Raw genomic sequence first — 27048 nt, forward strand, 5'->3', positions numbered from 1 at the left:
GCTATTTGGAAGGGCAACTATTCCAAAGAACACCTAACAAGCGGCAGGACCTGAATTCCAGCCTGAATACGCTCCAGTCTCATTCCCGGTGTTGCCCTAAGCAGCCACCTAAACTCGAGGTGGTTTCATTCATAGTAACATGAGGTCAGTGCACACAGATGAATTTAGACGGGTGACTGTACTCACGCTTTGCATACTTAAATCCATAACTTAAAACAATAGATGTATATGTTGAGTTTACTTCGTTTGAAGTCAGTAGCTTCTCCCCTTCCCTGCAACACTCGTGGGCCTCCTTGTGGGGAGGAAGGAAGGGGAGCCCAGGCTGGGCTTCTCTGAGCGCAGCACAGTCGGTGGGAGGACTGCCTGGCTAAAAAAAGGCAGGCTCCTGGCACTTGACTCTGCGCCCCGGGACAGTCCCTAGCCATTCCTCATTCGGGGCGGCCGGCCACCTGTTCCGGGCAGCCAATGGGCGCGAAGGAGGGGGGGCGCTGGGCGTGGCGAGGTTACAAAAGGCGGCGGGCCGCGGGCCCCGGCACCCCACTGCGGGAGCGCTCTCGGGCACAGCAGACGGACGGACAGACGCGGCCCAGCGAAGGGACCATTCGGCTCGCAGACCAGGCGGGAGCGGAGCGATGCTGCGGGTGCGGTGTTTGCGCGGCGGGAGCCGCGGCGCCGAGGCGGTTCACTACATCGGGTCTCGGGTGCGTGCGCGTCCGCCTCGCTTTGCCCCTGCTAGCACTGCAGACCTGCTGCTTTCTGGTTCCTCTAGGGAGCTCGGCTTCAGGAATCTTTGCTGGCTGCAGGGAGCTTGGCGGTGTCCCCAGCCTGGGGACACACCCCGAGGGCACACTGGGTCTCTGCGCGTCTCTAGCCGCGGTGGCCGTCAGCGCTGGGGATGCGCCCTCCTCAGGCTCATCTCTTTCGCTCCATGGAGCTTGTGGCCCGGAGGGGATGGGGGTGACAAGAACACCTTTTAGTAAAAAGGTGTTATTGGGGCTTATTGCCTTCTGTGGGCATAGAGTTGGGCTTGCATGTGGGGTGGACGCGAGAAGAGGCAGAGTGGGGATTTAGGACGGAGAGGGAGCGGGCAGACCCACTCTAAGTGTAACATGGAGTCCTGAGTCTCGAGAAAAAGTTGGAGGAGTATGGTCTGTACCCAGAGTTTCTGCCCGGTCCCGCCCTCCATTTCCCTGGTGTGTGAGCTCGCGCCTCCAGACCCTCTCGAGCTCCTAAAACCAGGACTATCGAGGCAGTTTGGCTATCCCCCACCCCCAACCCAACCCCAGCAACTGGTTCTACAACAGCTGTCACTCTCGTTGCTTTGATCCCCACCCCTGTCATCCCCTCCTTGCTAAGAGTTTAACCAGGATAGATATTTGGAGACTTGAGATTTGCCCAGTGGTAAGGGACTCTCCCTGCTCTTGATTTTTAAGGGCCCTGCTTTTCAAAAAGCTTTTTTCAAGTTCTTAGATCTCCTTTCTAGCTGTTTAAATTTGTGCCTGCGTGACCATCTGTAAAATGGAGTAGGTGGCACTTGGTTTTTCTCAAAATCGAAGTGCCAAAGAATGTGAAATGTGTGTCAGCAATGAAAAAAAATTTGGTTTGAAACTGATTATTTTGAAAGATAAAGCCCTCTACATGTTTTCACTTTGGGGAAAAAACATCTAATATTGGTAATCTTTGATACTGAAGAGGAAAGGCGACTCCCTCCCACGGCTGGTCTTGGCAGGGAGACTCGGAGCAGCTTTTGGTGGTTTTCTGGGAAGACGGTGACCATCATCTGCAAACCAGCTGCTTAGTTTAATTAAAGCTCGATTGCAGAAAACCATTCTGAGATACAAATGGGGCCTATGATGGTTGGGGACAACATCTTCTGAGGTGTTTGAAAGAGTTACGCCAATTAACATAATAGATAAGAAGATAATGTATAAATAAATAGGAAGGTAAAACTCATCAGTAACCACTGCCTACCTATAAACTAACATCTTGGTTTACACTTTCTAAGAGGATTTTAAATGTCTCACTATGTTACCCGGGGTTTTCACCCCACTTCTGCTTCCCCTCCCCCCAAGTACTGTACCTGGCCACACAATAATCACTTCTTTGTTCTTGGAAGGTTGGAAGAACCTTAACGGGATGGGTGCAGCAAACTTTCCAGAGCACCCAGGCAGCTACGGCTTCCTCCAGGAATTCCTGTGCAGCTGAGGACAAAGCCACTGATCCTCTGCCCAAGGACTGCCCCGTTTCTTCTTACAACGAATGGGACCCCTTGGAGGAAGTGATCGTGGGCAGAGCGGAAAACGCCTGTGTTCCACCATTCACCGTGGAGGTGAAGGTAAAGCAAAGGTGTTCACATGTCTGAAGTGGGGTCACTCCTCACCTTCTGCAGTCTGGCTTCTGCTCCCGCACTCCTCTCTAACTGCTTTCACTTCACTTACTCTCGAGTCCCAAATCCAGCATTGAGTTTGAGTTCTCTTAATTGGCACCTCTGCAGTATTTGACACTATTTACACAGAATCCTGTGGATTTTGAGAGATTTCTTTCTGGGGATGTTAGTTCTTTAACTGTTCCTCACATCTTCGTGACTGGCCCTCTTCTCTTAGCTGTTCTCACAGCTTCAGATCCTGTCTCCACTCTAGCCCAAATTTCTCTCCTGAACTCTGTCCAAATCAGCATGTTCAATTAACTGCTTACTGGAAGCTGCCATAGGACCTCAAACATGGGACATCTTGAATTCAACTGCCAGTCACTTTGCTAAACTGGACTCTTCTTCATTTTTTCCTTTCAGTTTTTGGCATTCCTATTTAATCAAGCAAAAACACCAAAGAATCATCTTTGATTCCTATTTCAGTCACATCCTCCACATTCATTCTCCAAGATCTAACAAGCCTTTTGTTAAAGTGAACTTTGCCTCCAATCCTCTGCTGCTGCCTTTGGTCAGGTTGTCATCTACTGTCTGGACATTGCAGTTAACTCCTTACAGGTCTCCCCTATTCACTCTTCTCTACCAACCACCTTCCAGCTTCTATCGGAGTAATTTTTTTTACTTGATTTTTTACGGAGAGGAAGGGAGAGGAATAGAGAATCAGAAACATCGATGAGAGAGAACCATCGACCAGCTGCCTCCTGCACACCCCCTACCGGAGATGTGCCCGCAGCCAGTGTACATGCCCTTGACAGGAATCGAATCTGGGACCTTTCAGTCCGCAGGCCGATGCTCTATCCACTGAGCCAAACTGGTTTCGGCCAGAGTGACTTTTTAAAAACGAAAATTCAATCATGTTACTCATCCTGCTTTTACTCATCACTGCCGTATTTTCTACCTCTTTGCTTAGATGAAGTCCTGTGGTATTCAAAATCCTTCACAATTTGGCTTTTGTCTGCATTTCCAGGACTCCCCATTTCACTCACTGACTCAGAGATGTTAGTATGGCAGGATAGCAGATGTGCATTCCTACTGGCTCTCTCTCTCACCCTGTTGTTTTGTTTTTTTTTTTTGGTCTTGTTTTTAATATATATTTTTATTGATTTTCTACAGAGAGGAAGAGAGAGGGATAGTTAGAAACACTGATGAGAAAGAAACATCGACCAGCTGCCTCTTGCACACCCCCTACTGGGGATGTGCCAGCAACCAAAGTACATGCCCTTGACTGGAATCGAACCTGGAACCTGTCAGTCCACAGGCCTACGCTCTATCCACTGAGCCAAACTGGTTTCAGCTTACCCTGGTTTTCAACAGACTTTAAAAGATAACCATATAAGTAGCCAACCCAGACTACTCACTAATCCCTAAACAAGCCTCGTGCCTTTTCTCACACCTAGGTCTCTTCCACCCTTTTCCCAGCACCCCTCTTACCATGACTAGCTCCAATTCCACCTGCCACAAAGCCTTACAGAATTTCCCTGAAATGAATGAGTAATATCTCTCTTTTTAAAAATACCTAGTGTTCTTCATCTGTACTATTGTATGGCCAGAGCCTTCATGGTTTGGTGTTCAGGTTGTGTAGTGCATAAGAGTCCCATAGCTGAGGGAATGCCATCAATATTGTAGACACAGCCTACACTCCCATTAATCATGGGTTACAAATATATTGTCAATGTACTTAAATTCTTCCTGAATGTTGACATTTGTGTTTGTAATGTGGATTGAGGAAATAAGTTCTTTTACATCCTTGTCGTCATCATCAGAAATGTTGCCTACATTGTACCAGGGCTCCAGAGGAATGAGCAAAAACTAACTATTTGGAGAGATACTATGTTCATATAGAAATGAAGACTAAGTATTTTATGCCAACCAACTGAGAAGGCAGTTGAACCGCAGTTACAGGAGAGCTAAGGAAAAAGCAATGACCAGGTGCAGAATAGTTGGAAAGTCTTCTAGAAGAAAATGATTCTTGAGTTAGACCTTGAAGACAGAGTAAGATAAAGCAACAACTTCTAATTGTTCTGAAACTTATCCTTGGTTCTGATTTTGAAGAACAGATTGATTTCTATGTCATCCACATGTTTGTTTGTTTGTTTGTTTGAATATATTTTATTGATTTTTTTACAGAGAGGAAGGGAGAGGGATAGAGAGTTAGAAACATCGATGAGAGAGAGACATCGACCAGCTGCCTCCTGCACACTCTCCACTGGGAATGTGCCCACAACCAGCGTACATGCCCTTGACCGGAATCGAACCTGGGACCCTTGAGTCTGCAGGCCGACGCTCTATCCACTGAGCCAAACCGGTTTTGACTCATCCACATGTTTTGCTTTTTTTTTTTTTTTTTATCCTCACCTGAGGACGTTAATCATTGATTTTTAGAAAGAAGGGAAGGGAGGGAGGGAGAGAGAGAAGCTTCTATGTGACGGAGAAATATTGATTGGTTGCCTCTGGCATGGGCCCAGATCTGGGCCAGGGGATTGAACCAGAAACCAAGGCATGTGCCCTGACCAGGAATTGAACCCTTGGCCTTTCCATGTAGAGAATGATGCTCCTACCAACTGAGTCACACCAGCCAGGGCCACATGTTTAAAAAGGCATGTTCTTTTTAAAATCCTTTATTGAAAAGATGCCCCTTCCCCTAATCATTTTAATTAGGTGAAGTTAAATTTCAATTTCAAGCAATAATTTATCCTTCTACTTGTTTTTAAAATTATTGACTTTCATACTATGTGATATTATGTAATCAGAATTCTCAGACATTATTTTTAGTTTTATGTTCCTTGACTTATAACTTAGGACTTTGTAATTTCTTGGGATTGTGGGAAGTGAACCAGGCTGAAATCAGGAGACTGGGATTGAATTAGGTATTTGATAAAGCTTGATACCTAGTCTCAGTTAATCAGCGGTTTTACCTTGTGCAAGATTCCACAAATTTCTGGGCCTCTGTAAAATCAAGGTATTAAGAAGTTTGCTATCTACCTAACACAATTAAATATGAAGGTAAAAGGTTACATGTTAAGTAGATATTTTAAAGGACAAAACCATAACTCATTGTAGTTGTGTGGATCCAGTTTGTTAATTACATTATGAAAGTACATTGGAGGTATAATAGTTGTAGATATTAATAGCATTAGCAGTATTGACTTCATTTATTTGTCTGGATATTTCTGTTTTATGCCACATACTAAAAACTAGGTATTGTGGGAGCAGAAAGGAAATCTAAGACATGCATGACCCCTGGGGGCAAGGCCTTACCATCTTTTAGATGGAAGAAAATGACACCAATATATTAATCAGTTGTGGGAACAATGAAAGATAGAACAATGTAGTAAATTATTTATATGCAATTACAGCATAAAATATGTGGGAAGATGTAAGTGCTAGCTAAACTTTACGTTATCAGGAAACAATTTTTAAAACCTATATGGCTTTTTAATTCTGCAAAATATAATACTTTCCATCAAATATGTGCTTTTTGCTTTGCTTTTGTTTTTTTATAAAGCCTTTAATAAAGGACCTTTTATGAAGTATAAAATCTATAAAAGTTAATGTAATATGTTTGTAGCTGGATAAGAAAGAAATTTCTTTTGATGTTTCCTAACCTTCCAAAGACTGTATTTAAAATTGATTTGGCAACCCCTGCTGAAAGATTTTAGGCTCTGAAAGACTACAAAGTTTCTAGGAATACAGCCAACTCTACAACATTATTAAAAACAGTGTTTTGGTGTGTGTGTTTTTTCTTGCAGACACTTGGTAAATGATTGATAACTGATTTAGCAGGGTAATAAAGGAAGTGTAAATGGTTTCTAACTGTTTCCTTGAAAATATAATGTACCCTGATCATTTGGACTTTGTCCAACCTTAGCCAGAGTATGAGCTTTACAAGTCACACTTGTTCAAATAAGTTTTTCTCCCGGGGAAGTTTACTTTATATTTATCTAGGCAAGCTTTGCTCTGCACAAATAGTCACATAGGCTACTTTGGAATGTGCCTGGCAAGACGACATAGCTGTGCACCTGCCATGACCCTGTGTTAAATTTTCAAAGGCTTCTTGTGCTGAAGAGGATTATAAGAGATGTGCCTGGCATGAGAAGGATGAAGTGGTGAATGGATGGAGTACCAGAATGTGTCTGAGAGGAATATAAAGAGTCATTATTATCCTCTCCTTCTGGTTGCTGCTGTAGGACTTCCTAGGCGTAGACAACAGTGGAGTGCTTTTGTTCTGTTTTTTAAAAGAGTGGACTGATCTTAAAAAATACATGGATACATGGAACAGACTGGCAGGTGCCAGAAAGGAGGGGATGTGGGTAACTGGATAAAAAAAGTGAAAGGATTATCTAAAGAACATATATTCATACTCCATGAACAGGGACAGTAGTGTGGTGAAGACCAAAGGAGGGGGAAGAGGGAATAGGTGAACGCGGGCTATGGGGGGAGGAGGAAAAGGGGGGAGGGCGGGGAGAGATAGAGAGAGAGAGAGAGAGAAAGAAATGAGGGGCATCTGCAATAATGTTAACATTAAGAATTTTTAATGAGCCAAAACCAGTTTGGCTCAGTGGATAGAGCATCGGTCTGCAGACTCAAGGGTCCCAGGTTTGATTCCGGTCAAGGCATGTACATTGGTTGCGGGCACATCCCCAGTAGGGGGTGTGCAGGAGGCAGCTGATCGATGTTTCTAACTCTCTATTCCTCTTCCTTCCTTTCTGTAAAAAATCAATAAAAAATATATTTAAAAAAAATTTTTAATGAAAAAAGTACTCAAATTTTTAATACTGATAACATTTTTCTGGGGCTAGATATTAAGTCTATTGTTTGCCTATATATCTTCAAAAGTAAAGCAATTAATACTTTAGACAGGGGTAGGTAAATTCTATGTAGCATTAGATAATAAATATTTCAGCCTCTGCAACCATAGGTCTCTGTTGCGCAAGTACCCATTCTCAGCTCTGCTGCTGTAGTGCACAACCGCCATAGACAATATGTAAAGGAATGTGTGTATGTTCCCATAAAACTTTATGTGCAAAAACAGGCAGAGGGCAGATTTAGTTTGGGCTTTAGTTTGCCAATCCCTGTTTTAAAGCTTACTGACATTCTCCATTTTTGCTAAAGACCTATTAGTTAGATTCCCAATCCTCCGCCAGCAGGTTCAGCTCCCCAGCCTAACTGGTGTGAACCTAGATACTGAATAAGAGGAGGCAGGTCTGCTTCCATATGTTTGATATTTGTTAGGCTGAGGTGAAAATGGGAGGAAAGCCAAAAATCTGGAAAAGACACTGTTTTAGACATTAAAGAGTTAGACATTTAGACAAACTATATTTCATTACTCAGTTTTCCTTCCTTAAAAGCACTTACCACTATGTGGAATTGTCTGATCTGTGATGGAAACCTTATCTGACATGATCAGTACTGGTAATTGGTCACTTATTTAATGATGTATATGGATGTATTTTTTAAATACTGGCCTTAAATATTTTATAAAACTGAAATATATAAATAATGTATATTGCTTTGCCAAAACATTATTTTGGTGAAGGTCACAGGCTTCTTATCATTTGGATCTTCTAATTAGAATTCTGCTTCATCTACTTTGATAGGTTACATCCACATGCATCACCTAGATTTCTCAATATATTTCTTTAAATTTACTGAGAACTTAGCCACATTTGCACATAATGAAACATGCAAAACAATCTCAATGAAGAATCCATTAGATTTTCATATTTTTTCATAATTATTTAACAGTAATTGTTTTAGCAAATTTATTGGGCCTTTTAAAAAGCATTCAACTGTTTTCCATTCAGTTGTCTTTTCTTCATTCAACAAACATTGAGTGTCGTCCTGGAGAAGCACTGTGTCCATGCTAGGGTCCAACACTGGATGGGATGTGGTGTTAAGTCTCGGTTCTGTTAAGCTGTACAAATTATGGTTCGCCACTTATAAATCTATCATGAGTTGTATTTTTCTTATGTATTTCACTTACTTTCTTCTGCTTCTAGGCCAACACATATGAAAAGTACTGGCCATTTTATCAGAAGCATGGAGGTCATTATTTTCCCAAAGATCATCTGAAAAAGGCTGTTGCTGAAATTGAAGAAATGTGCAATATTTTAAAAATGGAAGGAGTGACAGTGAGGAGGCCTGACATCATTGACTGGTCCCTAAAGTATAAAACTCCTGATTTTGAGTCTACGGGTAAGTGATGTTAATTCCTAAATTGCTAGTGTCTTAATTTTTTATTTCTTAATGTGTAAGGAGAAAACTCCAGTAATTCCTTAGAGATTTCTTTGTTTTAATAATTCTTCAAAATGTAAGGATTACTTAGGAACAGTTTGGTTCATTTTGATATAATTAAGATGTATACATTCAAAACTTCATTGTAAACCTGGGATTTTCTTGAAAGAATCCTTTATCAACTTTATGACAATTTTCTTATATAAGAAGAGTGGATTCTATTTAATTTTCCTCAAGAACCGAAGTTAAAAGAGGAACAGAAACACACACCCTTTTTTAATCGACACCACTACAAGATTGTTCTTGTGCCTGAATTCAGTCTAATTCACAGTTCTAGAAGCTATCTTGTCCCAACTTTTATCTTATCATACTGATATTCCCTGAAAAACTCTTTCTGTGTAGCAAGAAAAAAGTTTTTAAAAGGTGGAGACTTGGGGTTCAAGACTTCTGAATAAGAACCTTACTTCTTCACTTTTTTCTTCTCTCTCTCTCTCTCTCTCTCTCTCTCTCTCTCTCTCTCTCTCTCTCCCCACCCCCCCCCCTCTCTCTCTGGTTTGGCTTCAGGATCCTCACACAGAATTCATGTTAACAATCTAGTATCTATCATTCCATACTTTTTTCATTTGCACATAATTATATATTCACACATACAGAATTTCTGTAAAAAAATTTTTTTTTTTTTACTGAAAAATGGGATAATATTATATAGACTTCTCTATCTTGGCAATTAGCATTACTAAGGCTATTGTGGAACTTTCGGTCTGATAGGTTTATATGGTGCAATGCCTCGGGACATCTTGATGGTTGTGGGCAATGAGATTATTGAGGCTCCCATGGCATGGCGAGCTCGATTCTTTGAGTACCGCGCATACCGATCAATTATCAAAGACTACTTCCACCGGGGCGCCAAGTGGACAACAGCTCCTAAGCCCACAATGGCTGATGAGCTTTATGACCAGGTAAGTCCCAAGTTATAGGTGCGCTTATTAGTAACTTTTCTAAATGATCCACAGTGAGATGGAGATTCTCTGATACCTTATATTTGTTATGCATTTTATGATGAAAATAAAAGTAAATTATATTGTGATAATAATAGTTGTAATGGCTAATACTTAAACAGGGCTGAGGATGTAAATAAAGTACTTACTTGGTGCTGACTATGTGTCAGGTCTTGAACGAAGGACTTTATTACATCCTCAGTCCTGTTTATACTTCCAACCACCCCATGAGGAAATAGTATCATTCTATTACAGGGAGCAGCAAAATTTGCCTGAAGGCATAAAATTTGCCTGAGTCATTGGTGGAGAGAGAAAAGTCACTAAACTCTATTCTGTTCTAGAAAAAGAATTTGGTCTATTGGCCAAATTCACAGTAAAAGGGAATATATGCCCCTTATTAGATAATGTACTATTTGATCATTTATGGAAAGTCTAAAGAAAAAAACAAAACCTTCCAGGGGTTTAAAGACAGAAATAAATAATAAATTTATTCCACCACACCCAATCAAATTTGGCAGGGAAGCATGACATATCATTTTATGGCAGGAGTTAGGCTCAGGACCAAATTCCTTTTCTAAAAGAAGAGGATGACTTCATGCTGTTGACAGTCAATATTGTAGGTAGCTACATAAATCAATTACGGGTCATGGAATATTTTCAGAAACATTATTGCCTCTGTACCACTTGCTTCTAAGTATCAGAAAAATGCTATCCTGCCATTTTTGTTGTTGGTTATTATTTATTTATTTATTTATTTATTTATTTATTTAGGTTAGCATGAGCCTACATCTTACATGTTTTGGGGTAGTAGTATGTTGGGAAATGATGATGATAAATGAATTTTCTTAATAAAGAATGTCCTACAAATAGTTTTCTCATGAACCAATGCATTGTGTGTGTTCATTCTTGTTCCAATTAGGATTACCCCATTCATTCTGTAGAAGACAGACACAAGTTGGCTGCTCAGGGAAAATTTGTGACTACTGAATTTGAGCCATGCTTTGATGCTGCTGACTTTATTCGAGCTGGAAGAGATATTTTTGCACAGAGAAGCCAGGTTGATAAAGGATGCCTCTGAAATTTCACACATTGTGTTATTGTATTTTTTTTAATATCCAAATTCAAATATTTCCATTCTGTTTTTAGTTTTCTGATTTATGTCTTCCTTTTGTTTTCAGGTTACAAACTACCTGGGCATTGAATGGATGCGTAGGCATCTTGCTCCAGACTACAAAGTGCATATCATCTCCTTTAAAGATCCTAATCCAATGCATATTGATGCCACCTTCAATATCATTGGACCTGGTCTTGTGCTTTCCAACCCAGACCGACCGTGTCACCAGGTAAGGAAGTTGTTAGGACTCTGGAAAAGTAATAGAGACTAGCAATTGAAGTCATTGCCACTTTTATTTTAAGCACTTCCATGATTCCTAATGATTTTAAATGACAAATTCAGCAATGTTCAACATTATTATAATTGAAATTAGATTGCTTGTTATATTTACTACAAGATGTCCAACACTCAGACATATACAGTATAGTGTTATCAGACTTTGGCTGTGCTGTGAGAGCCTCAAGTTTGTGCATATAAGTATTTTTTTTAAACAAAGTAGTATTACAGTAGCTCCTTTTCATCCACTGGGATATATTCCAAGACCCCCTGTGGATGCCTAAAACCATGGATAGTACTGAACCATATGTATATACATATATATATATATATATATATATATATACACATATACACACACACACACACACACATACATATACACACACACACACACACACACACACACACACACACACATATATACTAGAAGCCCAGTGCACGAAATTCATGCATGGGCTGGACTGGGGGGTATCCCTCAGCCCAGCCTGTGTACTCTCCAATCTGGGACCTCTCGAGGGATGTCCGACTGACCATTTAGACCCAATCCCAGTGAGATTGAGCCTAAACCAGCAGTCGGACACCCCTCTCACAATCCATGACTGCTGGCTCCCAACTGCTTGCCTGCCTGCCTTCCTGATTGCCCCTAACTGCTTCTGCCTGCCAGCTTGATCACCCCCTAACGGAACCACTCCTGTGCCAACCTGATTGATATCTAACTGCTCCCCTGCCAGGCTCTTTGCCCCCAACTTCCTTCCTCTGCTGGCCTGGTCCTCCTAACTGCCCTCTCCTGCACGGTTGATTGCCTCCAACTGTCCTCCCTTGCAGGCCTGGTGCCTCCCAACTGCCCTCTCCTGCTGACTATCTTGTGGTGGCCATCTTATGTCCACATGGGGGCAGGATCTTTGACCACATGGGGGCAGCCATCTTGTGTGTTGGAGTGGTGGTCAATGTGCATATTACTCTTTTATTAGCTAGGATAGAGGTCTGGTGCACGGATGGGGCCAGCTGGTTTGCCCTGAAGGATGTCCAGATCAGGGTGGGGGTTTCCTTGGGGCGTGGGGCGTGGGGCGGCCTGAGGGAGGGGCCTGTGGTGGTTTGCAGGCCAGCCACACCCTCTGGCAACTGAGAACAGAGGTCCTAGTATCTGGAATTTATTTACCTTCTACAGTTGACTTTGTAGCCTTGAGTGGAGGCCTAGGCCAGCAAGGGCAGGTGGAAAGCTTGGCTTCCGCCGTTGCCTGGGAAACCCAAGCCTCCCTTCTGTTCTCTGTGGCCGATAGGGGTGGGTTTATTTGCATACTCACTCTGATTGGCTGGTTGGTGTAGCAGGTGGTGTGGCTTGTAGCGCAGTGATGGTTAATTTGCATATTACTTTTATTAGGTAATTTCTATATTTTTCCCTATACATACATACCTATAGTAGTTTAATTTATTTAATAGGCACAGTAAGAAATTAACAATAACTAATAAAATAGAACAATTATAACAATATGTGAATGTGGTCTCTTTCTCTCTTTCAAAATACCTTGAATTTTCCATTTAATATTTTCAGACCTTGGTTGACCTAAGGTAATTGAAACCCCAGATAGCAAAGCCATGGGTAAAGGGGGGCTACTATATATCATAAGGTTCCAATTGCAGCTGCATTGCAAACAAGATGACCCCTGCATCTGGGGCAGTGGGTATCTTCCCTCTCTAGTGGGTCAGGCCTCCTATAGCCAGCTCTACCTCAGAGGGAGGAGCAGAGCTGCTGCACTGCAGCTGATCTGTCCCCATCACTTGAGTCTCCTACTTCCGCCTGCTGCCCCCTACTTCCAATTGGGTGGTAAGTGGTTTTGTTATTTGCTAGGCTTTAGTACATGTTTTTATTTTTTTTCCAGGTGAACAAAGACTTAAAACGCTGTTTATTATGTAATTTTTAAAAAGACAATTAATCAAAGATAAATAACTGAAAACCAGCTGAAATAATTTATCTGTGAAGTAATCGTTTAAGAACTTTCTATTTTCACATAGAGATGAATGGTGAAAATTAATTTTTTCACGATCTACTCCTCCACACACTCCATGCTGACATTTTCTTTTTCCTTCTCTAAACATTTCAAACACATTAGGCATCTCAGATTTTTCTTCAGTTCTCGTAAGGAAAAAAAAAAAAAAAAAATATGAACACTTACGTTGGCTCTATATTAAAACTCCCAGAGAAGAAAATGTTTTTGTGTTTGTTTAATTCTTTAGCTTATTTGGCACTCTGTGAAGTACATGTTTTTAAAATCACTATTTTACTATGTCGCTCTTTATTTATATCCCATAAATTTAGACAAAATTACCAAGATTAGTTATTCATTTCAATATAATTCATTGCTATACTACTAGTAATTGGGTAAGTGAAAAAGAGACAGCAGAATTATAATAAATAGGTCACAGAGGATAATTAGAGTTCTTAAGGAGTACGACCCTAACATTTGTATTTATACCACAATCATAGACACAAAGTGATGGTCTATGAAGTGGATGGACTATGGGATTGGCAGTCACATTTTTTTCCTTATAACTAAATAGAAAATACTTTCATTTTCTTTCAAGAGAATTTCTCAAAAAGAAGTGTCTTTGGTATTTTAAAATTTCTGAACCAGAGAAAAGCACAAGAATATTTTAAAATATATATTTTATTGATTTTACACAGAGAGAAATTGAGAGGGACAGAGAGTTAGAAACATCGATGAGAGAGAATCATTGATCAGCTGCCTCTTGCACACCCCCTACTGGGGATGTGCCCGCAACCAAGGTACATGCCCTTGACCGGAATCGAACCTGGGACCTTTCAGTCCGCAGGCCGACGCTCTATCCACTGAGCCAAACCGGTCCCGGCAGCACAAGAATATTTTAAAAGCTTTAACATTTCTGCTATTTTTAAACTAATTTGGGGATTTTATGTACAATTTAAATTAGGATTCAGAGGAAATCATCCAGTCTTGAAAATTTAATTTCTTTATATTGGCAATTGAGAAGACAGCTTCTCAAAAATAATTATTAATCACAAGGGCTACCAGAGACTAAGAATGATAAGGATAGTATATATAGATGAAAGCCTCTTTGTTGTTGTTTTGTCTTACAGATCGATCTTTTTAAGAAAGCAGGATGGACCATAGTTACTCCTCCAATACCAGTTATTCCAGATGGTATGTTTACTTTTATGTACTCACAGCCTAAAATGATTACTTCAGTGACTAAGAATCTTTCACCTATAGATTGCAGCCCAAATTTTTAGAAATTCAGAGAAAACATTTCCCCAGTAAAGAGTGAACTGGTGCTTAGAACTACAGAGACTAAAACAAAGCTACACTTGTGTTTACCCTCTCCTTTCACAGAAAATGAAAGTGAGAAGATGGGAAAAATCATTCTAAAATAGCATCTCATAAAGCAAGAAATTACTTCATAAATAAAACAAAGTGAAATCCACGTGTAATGAGTATAAATTGATTTATACCATTTATAAATTGCCTTAAGATAAAAATTTTAGAGGGAAAGTGAACTTTGAAAATTGAACTGTCACTTTAATATATTCTTCACTTTCAAATCTTTGCTTTAAATAAAAATGATTGCAGACACAATATTAAAAGTCGTTGCTATTTTTAGATCACCCACTCTGGATGTCATCCAAATGGCTTTCCATGAACGTCTTAATGCTAGATGAAAAACGTGTTATGGTGGATGCCAATGAAGTCCCAATTCAAAAGATGTTTGAAAAGCTGGGTATGTACAATATATAAAGCATTGTTGTCATATATGAAGACCTGAAGAAATGACAAACTAGGTTTGATGTATGCTTTATCTAATTTCTTTTCTGTTCCTTTTAGAGGCACAAGTTATTATTTTGTAGATGGACAATATTTTTGTTTTCAACAACATAACCTCAAAAGGTTGGAAATGCATTCTAGGCTCCTCAATCTCTCCCCTGGCAATAAGTGTACCCACCTTCTATGACTTACCTAACCTCCTGGGGCCCATATGTGAAGAACTATCCCTTTATAATTGAGCATATATATTATTCAGCCCTTCCCAAACAAGAAATTGTTGAGAGTCCTTTAAAATAATTTAATGTCATTACATGTTTTAAATGACATAAGGTACTTACACATAAGTGACTTATATGTCTGATAAGCACAGTGAACAAAGTAATGAAATGCAATAGAGGATGTCAATAAATCATTTTTGAACTAAAAAGCAGAACTGATTTTTATTTAGAAAGGAATTTGCTTATCCTAATATTCAAAATTTGGACTAGGTATTCTAATACTATGAAGGAAAGTGTTGAAAGAAGGAATTTTCATATAGCTGTTCTACAGAGTACAGAAGTATGTGTGCTGTTAACATACTTGATGTATCCCGGGTGTTAAATAAAGCCAGGTAGTCCACTTGTTGTAATTGAGTCATGATTTGATTTATTTCAAGTGTACTACCCTGAAACAATTTTTGACCCTTTAACACATCTCTCCTTAATGTAATCTATAATAATAAAAATGTAATATGCTAATTACACCAAACATCCTTCCGAATGAAGCTGGGGCTGCCAGGGAAGCCCAGGTCCTGGGGGGAAAAAGGCTTACTCCTGCACAAATTTTGTGCATCAGGTTTCTAGTATCAGTATAAAAGGATTGGCCTGTCAGAGTCAGATTGAGCCCAATCTAATGATTTTACCCCTAACACTATGCCACTTTCCCCACACCCCAGTTTTCATTAAGTAACCCAATTGCTTGAATTCAGTTTCTTTATCCTTTAAGACTTTATTATTTCTCAACTTAAAATATTATCAAATACCAAAGATCTGATTTACCTTTTTTTGTAATAAAGTCTTTTTAGACACAGGGAACTTGTTAAACAAACCTTTTTAAGTAATTGAATTCTCTCCAAATCAGGGTTAATACGGATCTAGCAATCTGAATAAGATAAGATACATCTATCAAGAAACATATGCTTGTATTTGAAAGCTCACCCCTTATCCCAAGCATACTCCTTACCTCTTCCCTACCCTTACTCTTACTCTTCAAAGCCCTGCTCAGTCTCACTTTCTCAGGTAAGTTTTTCTGATGGTTCCTGCTGCCTTCTCCTCCCTGACCATACCAGTGGAACCTTTAGTGACTCCGTAGCTTATTTTTTCTTCTCAAAATAAGAGGAGGAAAACATATATTTTTTTTAAACCCCATTATGCCAACCACAACAAATTCTTCCTAAATGCCACTGGTTGATTGGGCACATCATGACCTTGTCAATACAAAGTGCCAGATTAAACTAATTAATTGTCTCAGTACCGGACCATACAATCCGGATATTAAAGTATGAGTTCTGTTTCAATGTTTCCTTAAAGTGGCCTAGTAAAAAAGTCAATCATATCAGATAACTTTGCTAGTATGTTAGTAAAGTCAACTTTTCAGATTAGGTAAACTATACTTTTCCTACTCAATTGACCTGGTAAAATTAGAAACAGTCTGACAAAATAGTTAAAGCATAATTCTAAAGGCCGTGAAATGTTCATGCTTGATTGTTCTTGAACATTTGACAGACATATCTGCTCATCCTACCTATTGTCTTGTGAATAGTCAGTGGCACAAAATAGACTTCAGAGTCTCTGCTGACTTTTTGGTTGCATGTTTTATATAAGCATTGGAACAGATCAGATGAAATATAATTGATGAAAATAAAATCGAAAGACTCTCCAGGACTGTGGTAGACTTAAGGATCAGAACTGTAGGATTCCTGCCTATCTTTAGGCTTACTTCCTATAGGAGAATCTTCATGTGAATCCATCTAACTGGCCACGTCTCTCTCGTTCAATGCAGGTATCGGTACCATTAAGGTTAACATTCGTAATGCCAATTCCCTGGGAGGAGGCTTCCACTGCTGGACCTGCGATGTCCGGCGCCGAGGCACCCTACAGTCCTACTTTGACTGACCAGGCTTGATGGAGCTTGTGGCGTAGGGACAAGGTTCATTTTCCTGCTTTAAGAAGTGCATGAACTGTAGTCTTTAAACAATCATATCCTTCACAGGGTCTTAAGCCTTCATTTTCTTTGTTACAAGGAAAATAACTTGTGCTCTGTCTTACTCTCTGCTCCTAAATTTATTCACTCTTTAACTTCAAGCATTTAGTAACTTGGCCACTAATATTTAACCATCTACCTCTGTTTTTAATTTTCTTTCCAGAAGGCAGCTTGAACTATTAGTCCTAATCTTCACTTTTTTTTTTACTTTTTGCTACACTTGTGAATGATTGTATCACTTCTTTTTTATTAATGAAAGATTGAGAATATTCACAAAATCTTAAATAAAGCCATATAATTGTCTCTTTTTCTAATGAATTTTGGTAAATTTTTTTTTGTTGTTAAAAAAATAACGTAGACTATACAAACATTTAAGTGAGTTTTCCATGAATGTTTTTAATATTCTCAACAGCGGAGATGTTTGCTACTAAAAACTTTTCCATACAACTTACCTCATTTCAGGTGATTTATTTTAATCTTTTTTTCTTCTCTGACTATAATTTTATAGAAATATTTAGTGCAATAGGATATAACTATCAGTGCCCATCTCTAAATTTTGATATTCAGTATTGAATGGATATATTACTCCTTTTGGTAATCTAGCATTTGTTTACAGATGTGCAGATTATTTAAAGTGCAGACTTTAAAGACATTAAAAACTAACAGAGGTAAAACCTACATGTGGTGTGAAGTAATTTTAATGTTGAATACTGTACAAGTATTTTTATTCTAATAAAGTTTTGTGTTACAGAAAATGGATTTTATTAGAGTTTGGTGTCAATCTAATTATTTTGAGCAAATTATAGGATGTAACTCTTGGGACAGAATTCTAATGCTCTGATATAATCAGTATATTCATCCCTAGTAGCTAAAAATTTAAACCTAATTCTTGTATTCAGAAATGTTTAGCAGATTCCTATTTTGTTTATTAATTTACTCATGTATCTGAATGTCTTTTGAATATAAAGGACTCATCGTAGGCCCCAGAAAAGAAAAAAAGAGTTTCTGTTCAAAATGCTAAATATTTTGACTCATGAAAAATCTGGGGGGGTGGGAGATAGGTTTCAACCATGCCCTTGCCAACACTTGTGCTCCTGTGTATCCTGGTGTCTTTTTCATCCACCACAGAAACACACAGCAGTCCTACACTTAGACTGACTCATGTTTTAAATAAATCTATACGATCGTGTGGACTGGGGTACACTTGGAGTATACATTCCCAGGCCAAAATACTACTTGATCATGCTATTACACAGCACTCCACATTCTCCTCGGTGTCTGTTCCACATCTGCACTCAGTTCTCTTACTTGATAATATTACTTCATTTTTCACAGAGAAAAATGGCAGCCATCATGTGTCAGTTCCCTCAGCTTTTCTGTTCCAGTCCCATACAAATTTTTTTGCATTTGCATTCTCTGGTTAAAGTTCTTTTTCTCCTTGCCTTTACTATCTAAATTTCTAAAGCTTACTTTTCAACCCTCTACAAAGAGACACTTCTCTCACTGAGGCAGAAAAAGAGACAATGTACCAACCAGGTCTAATCCATACAACTTTAATTCTAATCTCTCTTTCAGCTACATCAGTTATCATATTTTCTACAACTCTAGTGTGTGTGTGTGTGTGTGTGTGTGTGTGTGTGTGTGTGTGTGTTTCCTCAGCAAATAATCAAGCTCAAAATAATATTCAAACAAAAACTATGGCAACTTCATTTTCCTTTAGACTTAGCTTCCAGAATACATATACTATCTCCACTATTTCACCTTTTATTCTTCAATCTCTTGCTATCTGATTTCTACCTTAGCATGCAAAGTATAATGATATCTTTGACCTGACCTCTCAAATGTCATTTCCAGTGGATACTATTAATGCCACTCTCTTCCATCTCCTTTGTTTTGTTGTTAATCCTTGCCTAAGATATGTTCTCATTGATTTTTGGAGAAAGAGGAAGGAAGAGAGACTGAGAGAGGAAACGAAACAGAAACATCAATGTGAGAGAGAAACCTGATTCCTTGCCTCCCATACATGCCCTGACAGTGATCAAACCCAAAATCTGGGTATGTGCTCTGACTGGGAATCGAACCTGAAACCTTTTGGTGTACAGGATGATGCTCCAACCAACTGAGCCACCTGGCCAGGGCTCTCTCATCTCTTTTTATTGATATTCAAGTTCCTTCTCTGAATTATCTTCTTCCTCTTAAGAGGTGGGTGTCCTTGAACCTTCTCTCTCCTCTTAGATCTGTGCATATGTCTTCCCCATCCACATATCTACTAATAACTCCCATGGGCCATGTGGGGGGAAGCCCTATGCCTAGACTTATAGTCTTGCCCTATATCTTAAGTTTCAGGTCCTTTTCCCAACTGTCTGTCTGTGATTAGGTCTGCCTCAGGCCAGCCTGTAGGGTGTGGGTCCTTGACTTTGTTTAGGAAAGATTTCGCAACATGAGTCCAGATGGGTATGTTTATTAATGCTGGGGACAGTGAAACGAAGGAAGAAATTAGAGTAGAAGAAACAATAGGGAAGAGAAAGCCTGGGCGGTGCTCTGCTTTGGCTCTTTGGAAGTGTTATCGGAAAGCAGTGAGCCAAGCCAGGGCTGCTGTTAGCTCACGGGGAAGTAGGAGAAAGGGGGGCCTTGGAGTCAGGATCAGGGGTGAACCTGGGTGGAGCTGCCACTGACCACCACTTCCCTGGCTGCAAGTCCTGTGTTGACCGTTCGAATGTAGGAAGAATAAAAAGTTGATGCTCGGGAAGGGGCATAGGCATACTAGAGTGAGCCCACTTTTAGTCTTTGTCCTGAGGGTTTTTTATTTATTTTTCTTTCTCTAGACCAGTGTTTTTCAACCTTTTTTGGGCAAAGGCACACTTGTTTCATGAAAAAAATCACGAGGCACACCACCATTAGAAAATGTTAAAAAATTTAACTCTGTGCCTATATTGACTATATATAAAGTAATTCTCTTGAATAGGAATCAAATAAACACAAAGAAAGTATTTTATAATTACTTTATTATGAAATATTAAGTAAACAAAATAGTGAAAAATTATAAAATTCTTGTCTTGTCTGCACCTACGGCACACCAGGCAACATCTCGCGGCACACTAACAGCGGTTGAAAAAGTCTAGACAAGAATCTTAGGGGAGGGTTTCAATAGAATATTCATCAGCTTTCCCACTGCATTTTTAATATGCTGATATATTAAAATGAGTGTATAGGGGAGTTTTGGATTATTCTTTGGTCTTTTACTTTTACCTGGTCTATCTGGCTTTAATGAGGTTTTTGTTATTTGTTCCCCAACTTCATCCGTCCTTGGGTTTCGCTGGCACAAATGGCATTAATTGGGTCTTTGTTCTCTATTTTCCCCAGACAGGGTGATGTAAACTACGGTATGTATTTTCTGGTTAGGGAGGAGGGTAATAGAAAACATTTGCTCTCAAGTGTCCTCAGTTAGGGAAGGGAAGATCTTGCAATTCACAAACTGGCTGCAAGCTGCCCAAACTGTTTAATCTTGTTTAAGTTTCTTGTCTCAGTTTCTTTCCCTTTTTCCACTTGCCCTGGAATTTTCCTAATTTCTTATTGTCCTTCTACATGTAGACATTACCTGGATGTGCAAAGGCATTGCAGGCTCAACACAATATCACAATTGACCCTTCACCAAGACATCCTGGACTCTTCCCTCTTCCTCATCTCATCGTGTCCCTTCTGTTGGCCTTTTACATTATTATTAAACAAGATAATATTTTCAACAAAGAGAGCTCAACTGAGTAATTTAGTAAATTCCCTATTTTTAGATCTTGTGATACTGCTCTTGTATATGCTCTTTTGTCAAGGTTGTGGAGGAAAACAAAAGAGCCTAGTCTCCACTACAGCTGCTATCAGCTTTCTAGCTGTCACCTACCACTCCTGCTACCAGTGGCTTCTCTGTGATCTCTAGGAGGCCCACCAACTGTTCTTAGGTGTCCAGATAACATGCCAACAACTTCAGGCTATCATTCTTCCTAGGGAACACCAAACCTCTTTGTAACTCCCTGTCTAGAGGAAATAGTTATGCATATTAAGATGGACCATAAAAAATAAACTTAATTTTAAATAAAAATACCTAATATTGACATTGTAGAGCAAGCCTAGTTCCTAGTAAAAAGCAAAGTATTCCTTTCAGGAATAGCCTTTAAAAATAAAGGTCAGGGGTCTGACCATGACAGTGTGTTAACTTGTAACTACAAGCAAATACTACCCAATAGTTCAGGAGAATGCAAAAAGAAACCATCTCAGATTTTTTTTGGTCAACTCTTTGGATCCACCCATTCTTTTCAGAAATTAGAATAATGTAAAAAAATACTCAGATTCCCATCACTTAGTTCACTAACCTAGTTTATTGCAGGAAAAGGACACAATACACCAACAATGTGAGAAGATATGCATCACAGTCAAAGGCTGCCTCACAGTAAAGTCCCAACAGTCGGGCCAAAGCTCCATTTTGTTACCCTTTCAGCTCATGTGCAGTTGCCCCAAATTTTACAGTCTGTGCAAGACCCTGGATTTTTTTGGAGTTAATCATTCTCAATCGGTCAGTCATATGATTTATGGTCATAGTAAGGTCACTTTAAGCTTGACTTAGTTCCTAAGATAATCGGTATAGTCTATTAGGACATTGTTCATTGTACTAGATCTAGGTCACACTGACCAGATTGTGACATGGGAGAATTAGAATAATCTTCAAGATGATACAATAAATAAATATTATAGATTATAACATATGAATGCAAATTGTGTTGCCTCTCCCTGATGACTGATGACAAGAACAACACATTTTCAATGGTATTTTGTGGTGTGAACTGGCTCACTTCTCATCTGTCTCTGTAGGTAGTAAGTAGGTCTCTGTTTCCTGTACTTCGATAATCAAGATCAGGCATCACTCCTCCATCAGCTGCATGTCTTCCAAAAATTTGTGGACAGCTCTTATTTTCTCTTCACTTAGTCCTTGTAGGTTTTTACCTTATTATTCTGCTACTATTATTTTAGGGCAGTTTCAGAGGAAAGTGAAGATAAATGTTTATGTTTAATTCACTTCAGTCTCTAGTTGTGTGGAAGTCTTTAGACAGTTAATTCTAAATAGCATGGTAAAGGAGGAAATTGAGAGAGTGCACCCAGAATCACTATGGGAATTTAGAGGAAGTTGGGGAACGCACATCTTTGTCTATTCAAACTCTCAGGATGTAAAAATTCCCACATACATATAGAAATACCAAAGCTGGGAGCACGCAATTTAGGGGAAACCCTCAGTAATCCAGATAGATAAAACTTCAATGCAGTTAAAACTGATGAAAAATCCACAATGAACAAAATATCAAACTTTAAAATAAAGACAGGATCAGTAGTACTGACGTACCTTTTGCCTCAATGGGGCTGTGCATACCCCAGCTGCATACCAGAAATTAAGGTGAAGTGAAAATAACCAGCCCTTGCACTATCTACAGCCCAAGTTCAAATAATCTGGCTTGTACAGAAAAATCTCTGGCCTGGAATTGGATTAAGATGATACCTGCTTGTTGGCACTACTTTGTGCCTGAAAAAGGCAATCAAAATTTATACTTTGAAGAAAGAGAACATCCATGTAGGCTTCAAATGGTTTCTAAAAATAGTGTTCCATACAAAGTACCCACACAACCTGATTGACAGATGCAGGATGAGAAAAGACCCCTTCAGCAAAACAACTTTCAACATAAACATATCCACAGGGACTCCAGATATCAGCTTATCAGACACAGACTATTAAAGTGCCATCCCACAGAGAAACCTGATACCTCATTAGCAATCACTCCCCATTTCTCTTTCAGGCCCTAGGCCTACACTAATCTATTCTCTGTCTCAGATTTGTCTACTCTGAACATTTCACAGAAATGGAATCAAACAATATGTGGTCTTTTGTTAAGTGCTTCTTTCACTCAGCAAAAAGTTTTTAAATTTTATTTATTTTATAACTCTTATCAGGACTTCATTCCTTTTTATGGCTGAACAAAATTCCATTGTATAGATATTCCACATTTTATTTGTGTTATTTGGTTATTTCCAACTGATGAATGGACATGTGGGTTATTTCCACTTCTGGGCAATTATGAATAAATGCTGCTATGAACATTCAGGTGCAAGTTTTTATATGGACATTTGCTTTCATTTCTCTTGGGTAATGAGTGGAATTGCTTGCTGGATCATATAGCAACTCCATATATGACTTACAGATTAAAGGTTATATTTAAAAATCTGAATAAAAATAAACCTACTAATATACCAAATCAGTGTAAGATCTGCATGATCCATTTGTAGTCATTTGTATGACTGCCTTGTAGTTTTAAAAGACAATGAAAAACACACACACACACACACAAAATAAAAACAAAAACTAAGGGAAGTAGTTCACATGTGAAACTAAACTAAAAAGATTAGAACTCAGTCTAAAAGGAGGAAAGCTGCTGAAACCAGTATGGCTCAGTGGACAGACTTTCTATGTCTATGTTTAAACATATAAAGCACTTTAATGTGCATGAGAACCATATAGAAGGCTTGCTAAAATGCAGATTCTTGATCCCTACAAACAGAGATTGATTTAGTAGGTGGTCTCAGAAGTACTGACAGAGAACATACCACATTCTAATTTGTATTATAATATTAAAAAATGTTTTTATTGATTTCAGAGAGGAAGGAATTCTTTAAAGGAAAAAGGAATGCTCAGATGACCTAGAACAAAACTGTCCCACTGGAATTCTCCTAATAGCTAAGCCAAGACTAAAGAGAACCTTTTGCTCAAAGCCTTATCCTCTGGGCCTATCCCGAATGTATAAGAGACCCCTTAACCAGCCTAAAGTGTGTGGACTAGCACTCCTCAATCTCCTCCTAAGATTAGTAGGTCTAGATGGCAGGACAAGTACACTGAAGGGGTTTCTCAACATTTCATCATGGTGGTTTCTGGAACAAACAGGTGCTAAGGTGGTATTTTTAAGCTAGGCTACTTTAAAAATAGTTATTGCTATTTAAACAATGTTCCCAGGGATAAATTAGACTGGACCAAAAGAACACCATATTTAGGGTATGTTCATTCAAGGAATTCAATGGGAAATTCGCTGGAGTTCTCATTCTTTTACCTTAGTCTTCCCTAAAGGACCAAAATGCTTATTAAAACTGTGAAGTAAATGCCTACATACATATTCCAGGTCCATCCTATTCTGGAGGGGGTAGGTATATAATCATATTACATGCCTAACATGTAATATTAGAAGCTTACATTTCCTCCATTGATCAGTGTCTGGTTTTCTGGCTTTTGCCAAAAGCTTAACAGAAGGCATGTAGACACACATAACACTTCCTGCAATGTCCCCAGTCATTAGACACTATTTTAAAGAGGAACATCTGCAATGTACAGATGAGTTAGACGTGTCTCTGTCTATAAACAAGAAAGATAAACAAGATATGGGCAGCAACAAATTAAAGAACACTTGCTACTCTGCTCATGAAACAACCTCAGAAGTGGAAGTAGCAAGTTATTTTAGTGTGAGAACCTAAATTTGGAGAATTAGGTATTGAACCATCAGGAAGGCCTCAAGTGACATAAACAGCAGGGATGACTTTTTTTATTTTTTATTTTATTGAGTTTTTACAGAGAGGGATAGAGAGTTAGAACATCAATGAGAGAGGATCATCGATCAGCTGCCTCTTGCACACCCCCTGCTGGGGATGTGCCTGCAACCAAGGTACATGCCCTTGACCGGAATTGAACCCGGGACCTTTCAGTTTGCAGGCCGATGCTCTATCCACTGAGCCAAACCAGTTTCGGCAGGGATGACTTTCTATTACTGTGGAAAGTTCTTACAAGAAAATTATTGAAAAAACTATTCTCAGCGAGGCTTTGGGGTCTCTGAGATGTTCTTATAAAAATACCTGATGTTACCTAATGAAAAAAATATATATTACCATACTTTCCCCAGAAAATGTTTCCTCCTACATCAAGAGTTTCTGTGGCTACTGTGCCAAAAGTAATCTGCAAAAAATAAACACAATAAAAATGTATTATCCTCTCTACTTAAATGAATCCCAAGAACAATTCACTGGTACCATATGGGTCACTTTACTGGTGTGGGCAGTGATTTTACTTTGGTTTCAGTCAACTTACTTTATATGGGGTTCCATTCCAGGTCCTTCCTCAGGTCCCCCAGTGCAGAGATGGCTGCTTGAATGAGCTCAGGCAAAATTGCCTCATGCTCTTAACATAAAGAGCCAATTCAATTTTCCATTTGAAGATTATCATCCTGAGGTCATTCATAAACTTAATTGAATCATCATGTAGACTTCATTACATAGGCATGCCTGATTAAATCATTGGCCACTGGTGATCAATTCAACCTCCAGCCCCTCCTGTAATTCATAAACCACCAAAAATACCTGAGAATTTTAAAAATTAGGTTTTCTCCTATAATATTTGGAAGAAAAGCTAAAGGTATATGTAGGTCACTTAATCACTGAGTATCTTTGCCTGTAGGCCTCAGATTGAATATATCAATGTTTTAATCCTTACACTTTGAAGATTTCTGTTCTTCCAGAAGATAGTATTGCAACAACTGCCTTTCATTTCTGTGTGATCTCATTCTGGCACTCTAGAATTGCTTAGAGTCATTTTATTTTTATTTATTTATTTATTTTTTAAAGTTGTCCAAGGTTTATTGAGAATATTACAGCATAGCAAAAGATTCAAACGGCTCCACGCGGTGTTTTGAAATTCATCCCCACTGTGGGCTGAGTGACCTGCAGGTTGGACAGACTGCCAAAGTCCAAGAGCTTCAGCATTTCCTTTGTGTCAGGATCAACCTCAATGATCTCCTGATCCAGGGCCGAGACCTCGGGCACGTAGTTGTCTCTCCTCTCCCTCTCCTCCTCCTGCAGCTTGATGGAGATGCCTCTCACGGGGCCCCTCTGGATCCGCTTCATCAGGTGCGTGACATAGCCCACGATCTTGTTCCGGAGCTTCTTGCTGGGGATTATGGCGATCTCCTCGCACACGCGCTTGTTGGTGTGGAAGTCGTTGCCCAGGCGCGTGTAGTATTTCTCAATGATGACCCGGGCCGCCTTCTTCACGGTCTTGGTGCGAACGCGGCCCATGGTGGCGGGTCCCCGGTGGTGAAAGAGGAAACAGCTGCTTAGAGTCATTTTAGACAGAATTTACTATCACTGTAGATCCAGTTCTATTGAGTGATCAATTCTTTAAAAGAATAAGTTTGGGAGAAGTGTGGAAGAAATGAATACATTTTACAAAATGTTACAATAAATCTCACAACTGACAGTTGACTAGTTGGTGTTTTAAGAATATTTTTAACATTTTGTAATGTGCAGTTAAGGTCCATCTTGGAGCTTGGCTACCAGAGCTAAGTCTTCCCTTATAACTCACCCTTCCTTCCTCCATTTTTTTAAATATATTTTATTGATTTTGTACGGAGAGGAAGGAAGATAGAGTTAGAAACATCGATGAGAGAGAGTCATCGATCAGCTGCCTCTTGCACACACCCCACCGGGGACATGCCCGCAACCAAGATACATGCCCTTGACCGGAGTCAAACCCGGGACCTTTCAGTCCCCAAGCCGATGCTCTATCAATTGAGCCAAACCAGTTTCGGCATCCTCAATTCCTTCTTTCCTTCCTTACTTTTCTCTCACTAAATCAATTTTACATAATTACTATTTCAGTTGAACTAAAGATCAAGTTACCAAAAAATCCAGTCATAGTATCTGTTGACTTTCCCTTGATCCTACAGATTAATGCAGGAGAAATGGACATATTTGTAGCATGGAGTCTTCTGATCAAGCCTTTTTATATCCTGTTAAGTTTACTATTTTTCTTCATCTAAGTCCAACATACTTTCTATTGTGATTTGCTATTATTGTTTTTATTGAACTTCTTATAATTTTACCTATTATAAT

General features: G+C 39.3%; 2 protein-coding genes across 3 annotated transcripts; one reads left to right on the top strand and one right to left on the bottom strand.

Annotated features, from left to right (window-relative positions):
• Positions 1-528: 528 nt before the first annotated feature.
• GATM (glycine amidinotransferase) lies at positions 529-17428 on the top strand. 2 transcript variants are annotated; one of them, XM_036443373.2, is made up of 9 exons: positions 530-701; positions 2117-2335; positions 8425-8620; positions 9428-9618; positions 10577-10714; positions 10836-11000; positions 14166-14229; positions 14687-14803; positions 16888-17428. In XM_036443373.2, the coding sequence occupies exons 1-9, from the start codon at positions 633-635 to the stop codon at positions 16998-17000; spliced, it is 1272 nt and encodes a 423-aa protein (XP_036299266.1). In that variant the 5' UTR covers positions 530-632; the 3' UTR covers positions 17001-17428. The 2 variants fall into 2 exon arrangements, with proteins under 2 accessions (XP_045438862.1, XP_036299266.1); XM_045582906.1 differs by lacking the exons at positions 14687-14803; positions 16888-17428 and adding an exon at positions 14419-14661 and having other exon boundaries at positions 529-701.
• Positions 17429-25779: 8351 nt separating this feature from the next.
• LOC118722045 (40S ribosomal protein S17-like) lies at positions 25780-26273 on the bottom strand. Its single transcript, XM_036443390.2, has one exon. The coding sequence runs from the start codon at positions 26230-26232 to the stop codon at positions 25825-25827; it is 408 nt and encodes a 135-aa protein (XP_036299283.1). The 5' UTR covers positions 26233-26273; the 3' UTR covers positions 25780-25824.
• Between the last annotated feature and the right edge of the window lie 775 nt (positions 26274-27048).

This window comes from Pipistrellus kuhlii, unplaced genomic scaffold, assembly GCF_014108245.1.
Source record: "Pipistrellus kuhlii isolate mPipKuh1 unplaced genomic scaffold, mPipKuh1.p scaffold_m20_p_1, whole genome shotgun sequence".
Lineage (NCBI taxonomy): Eukaryota > Metazoa > Chordata > Mammalia > Chiroptera > Vespertilionidae > Pipistrellus > Pipistrellus kuhlii.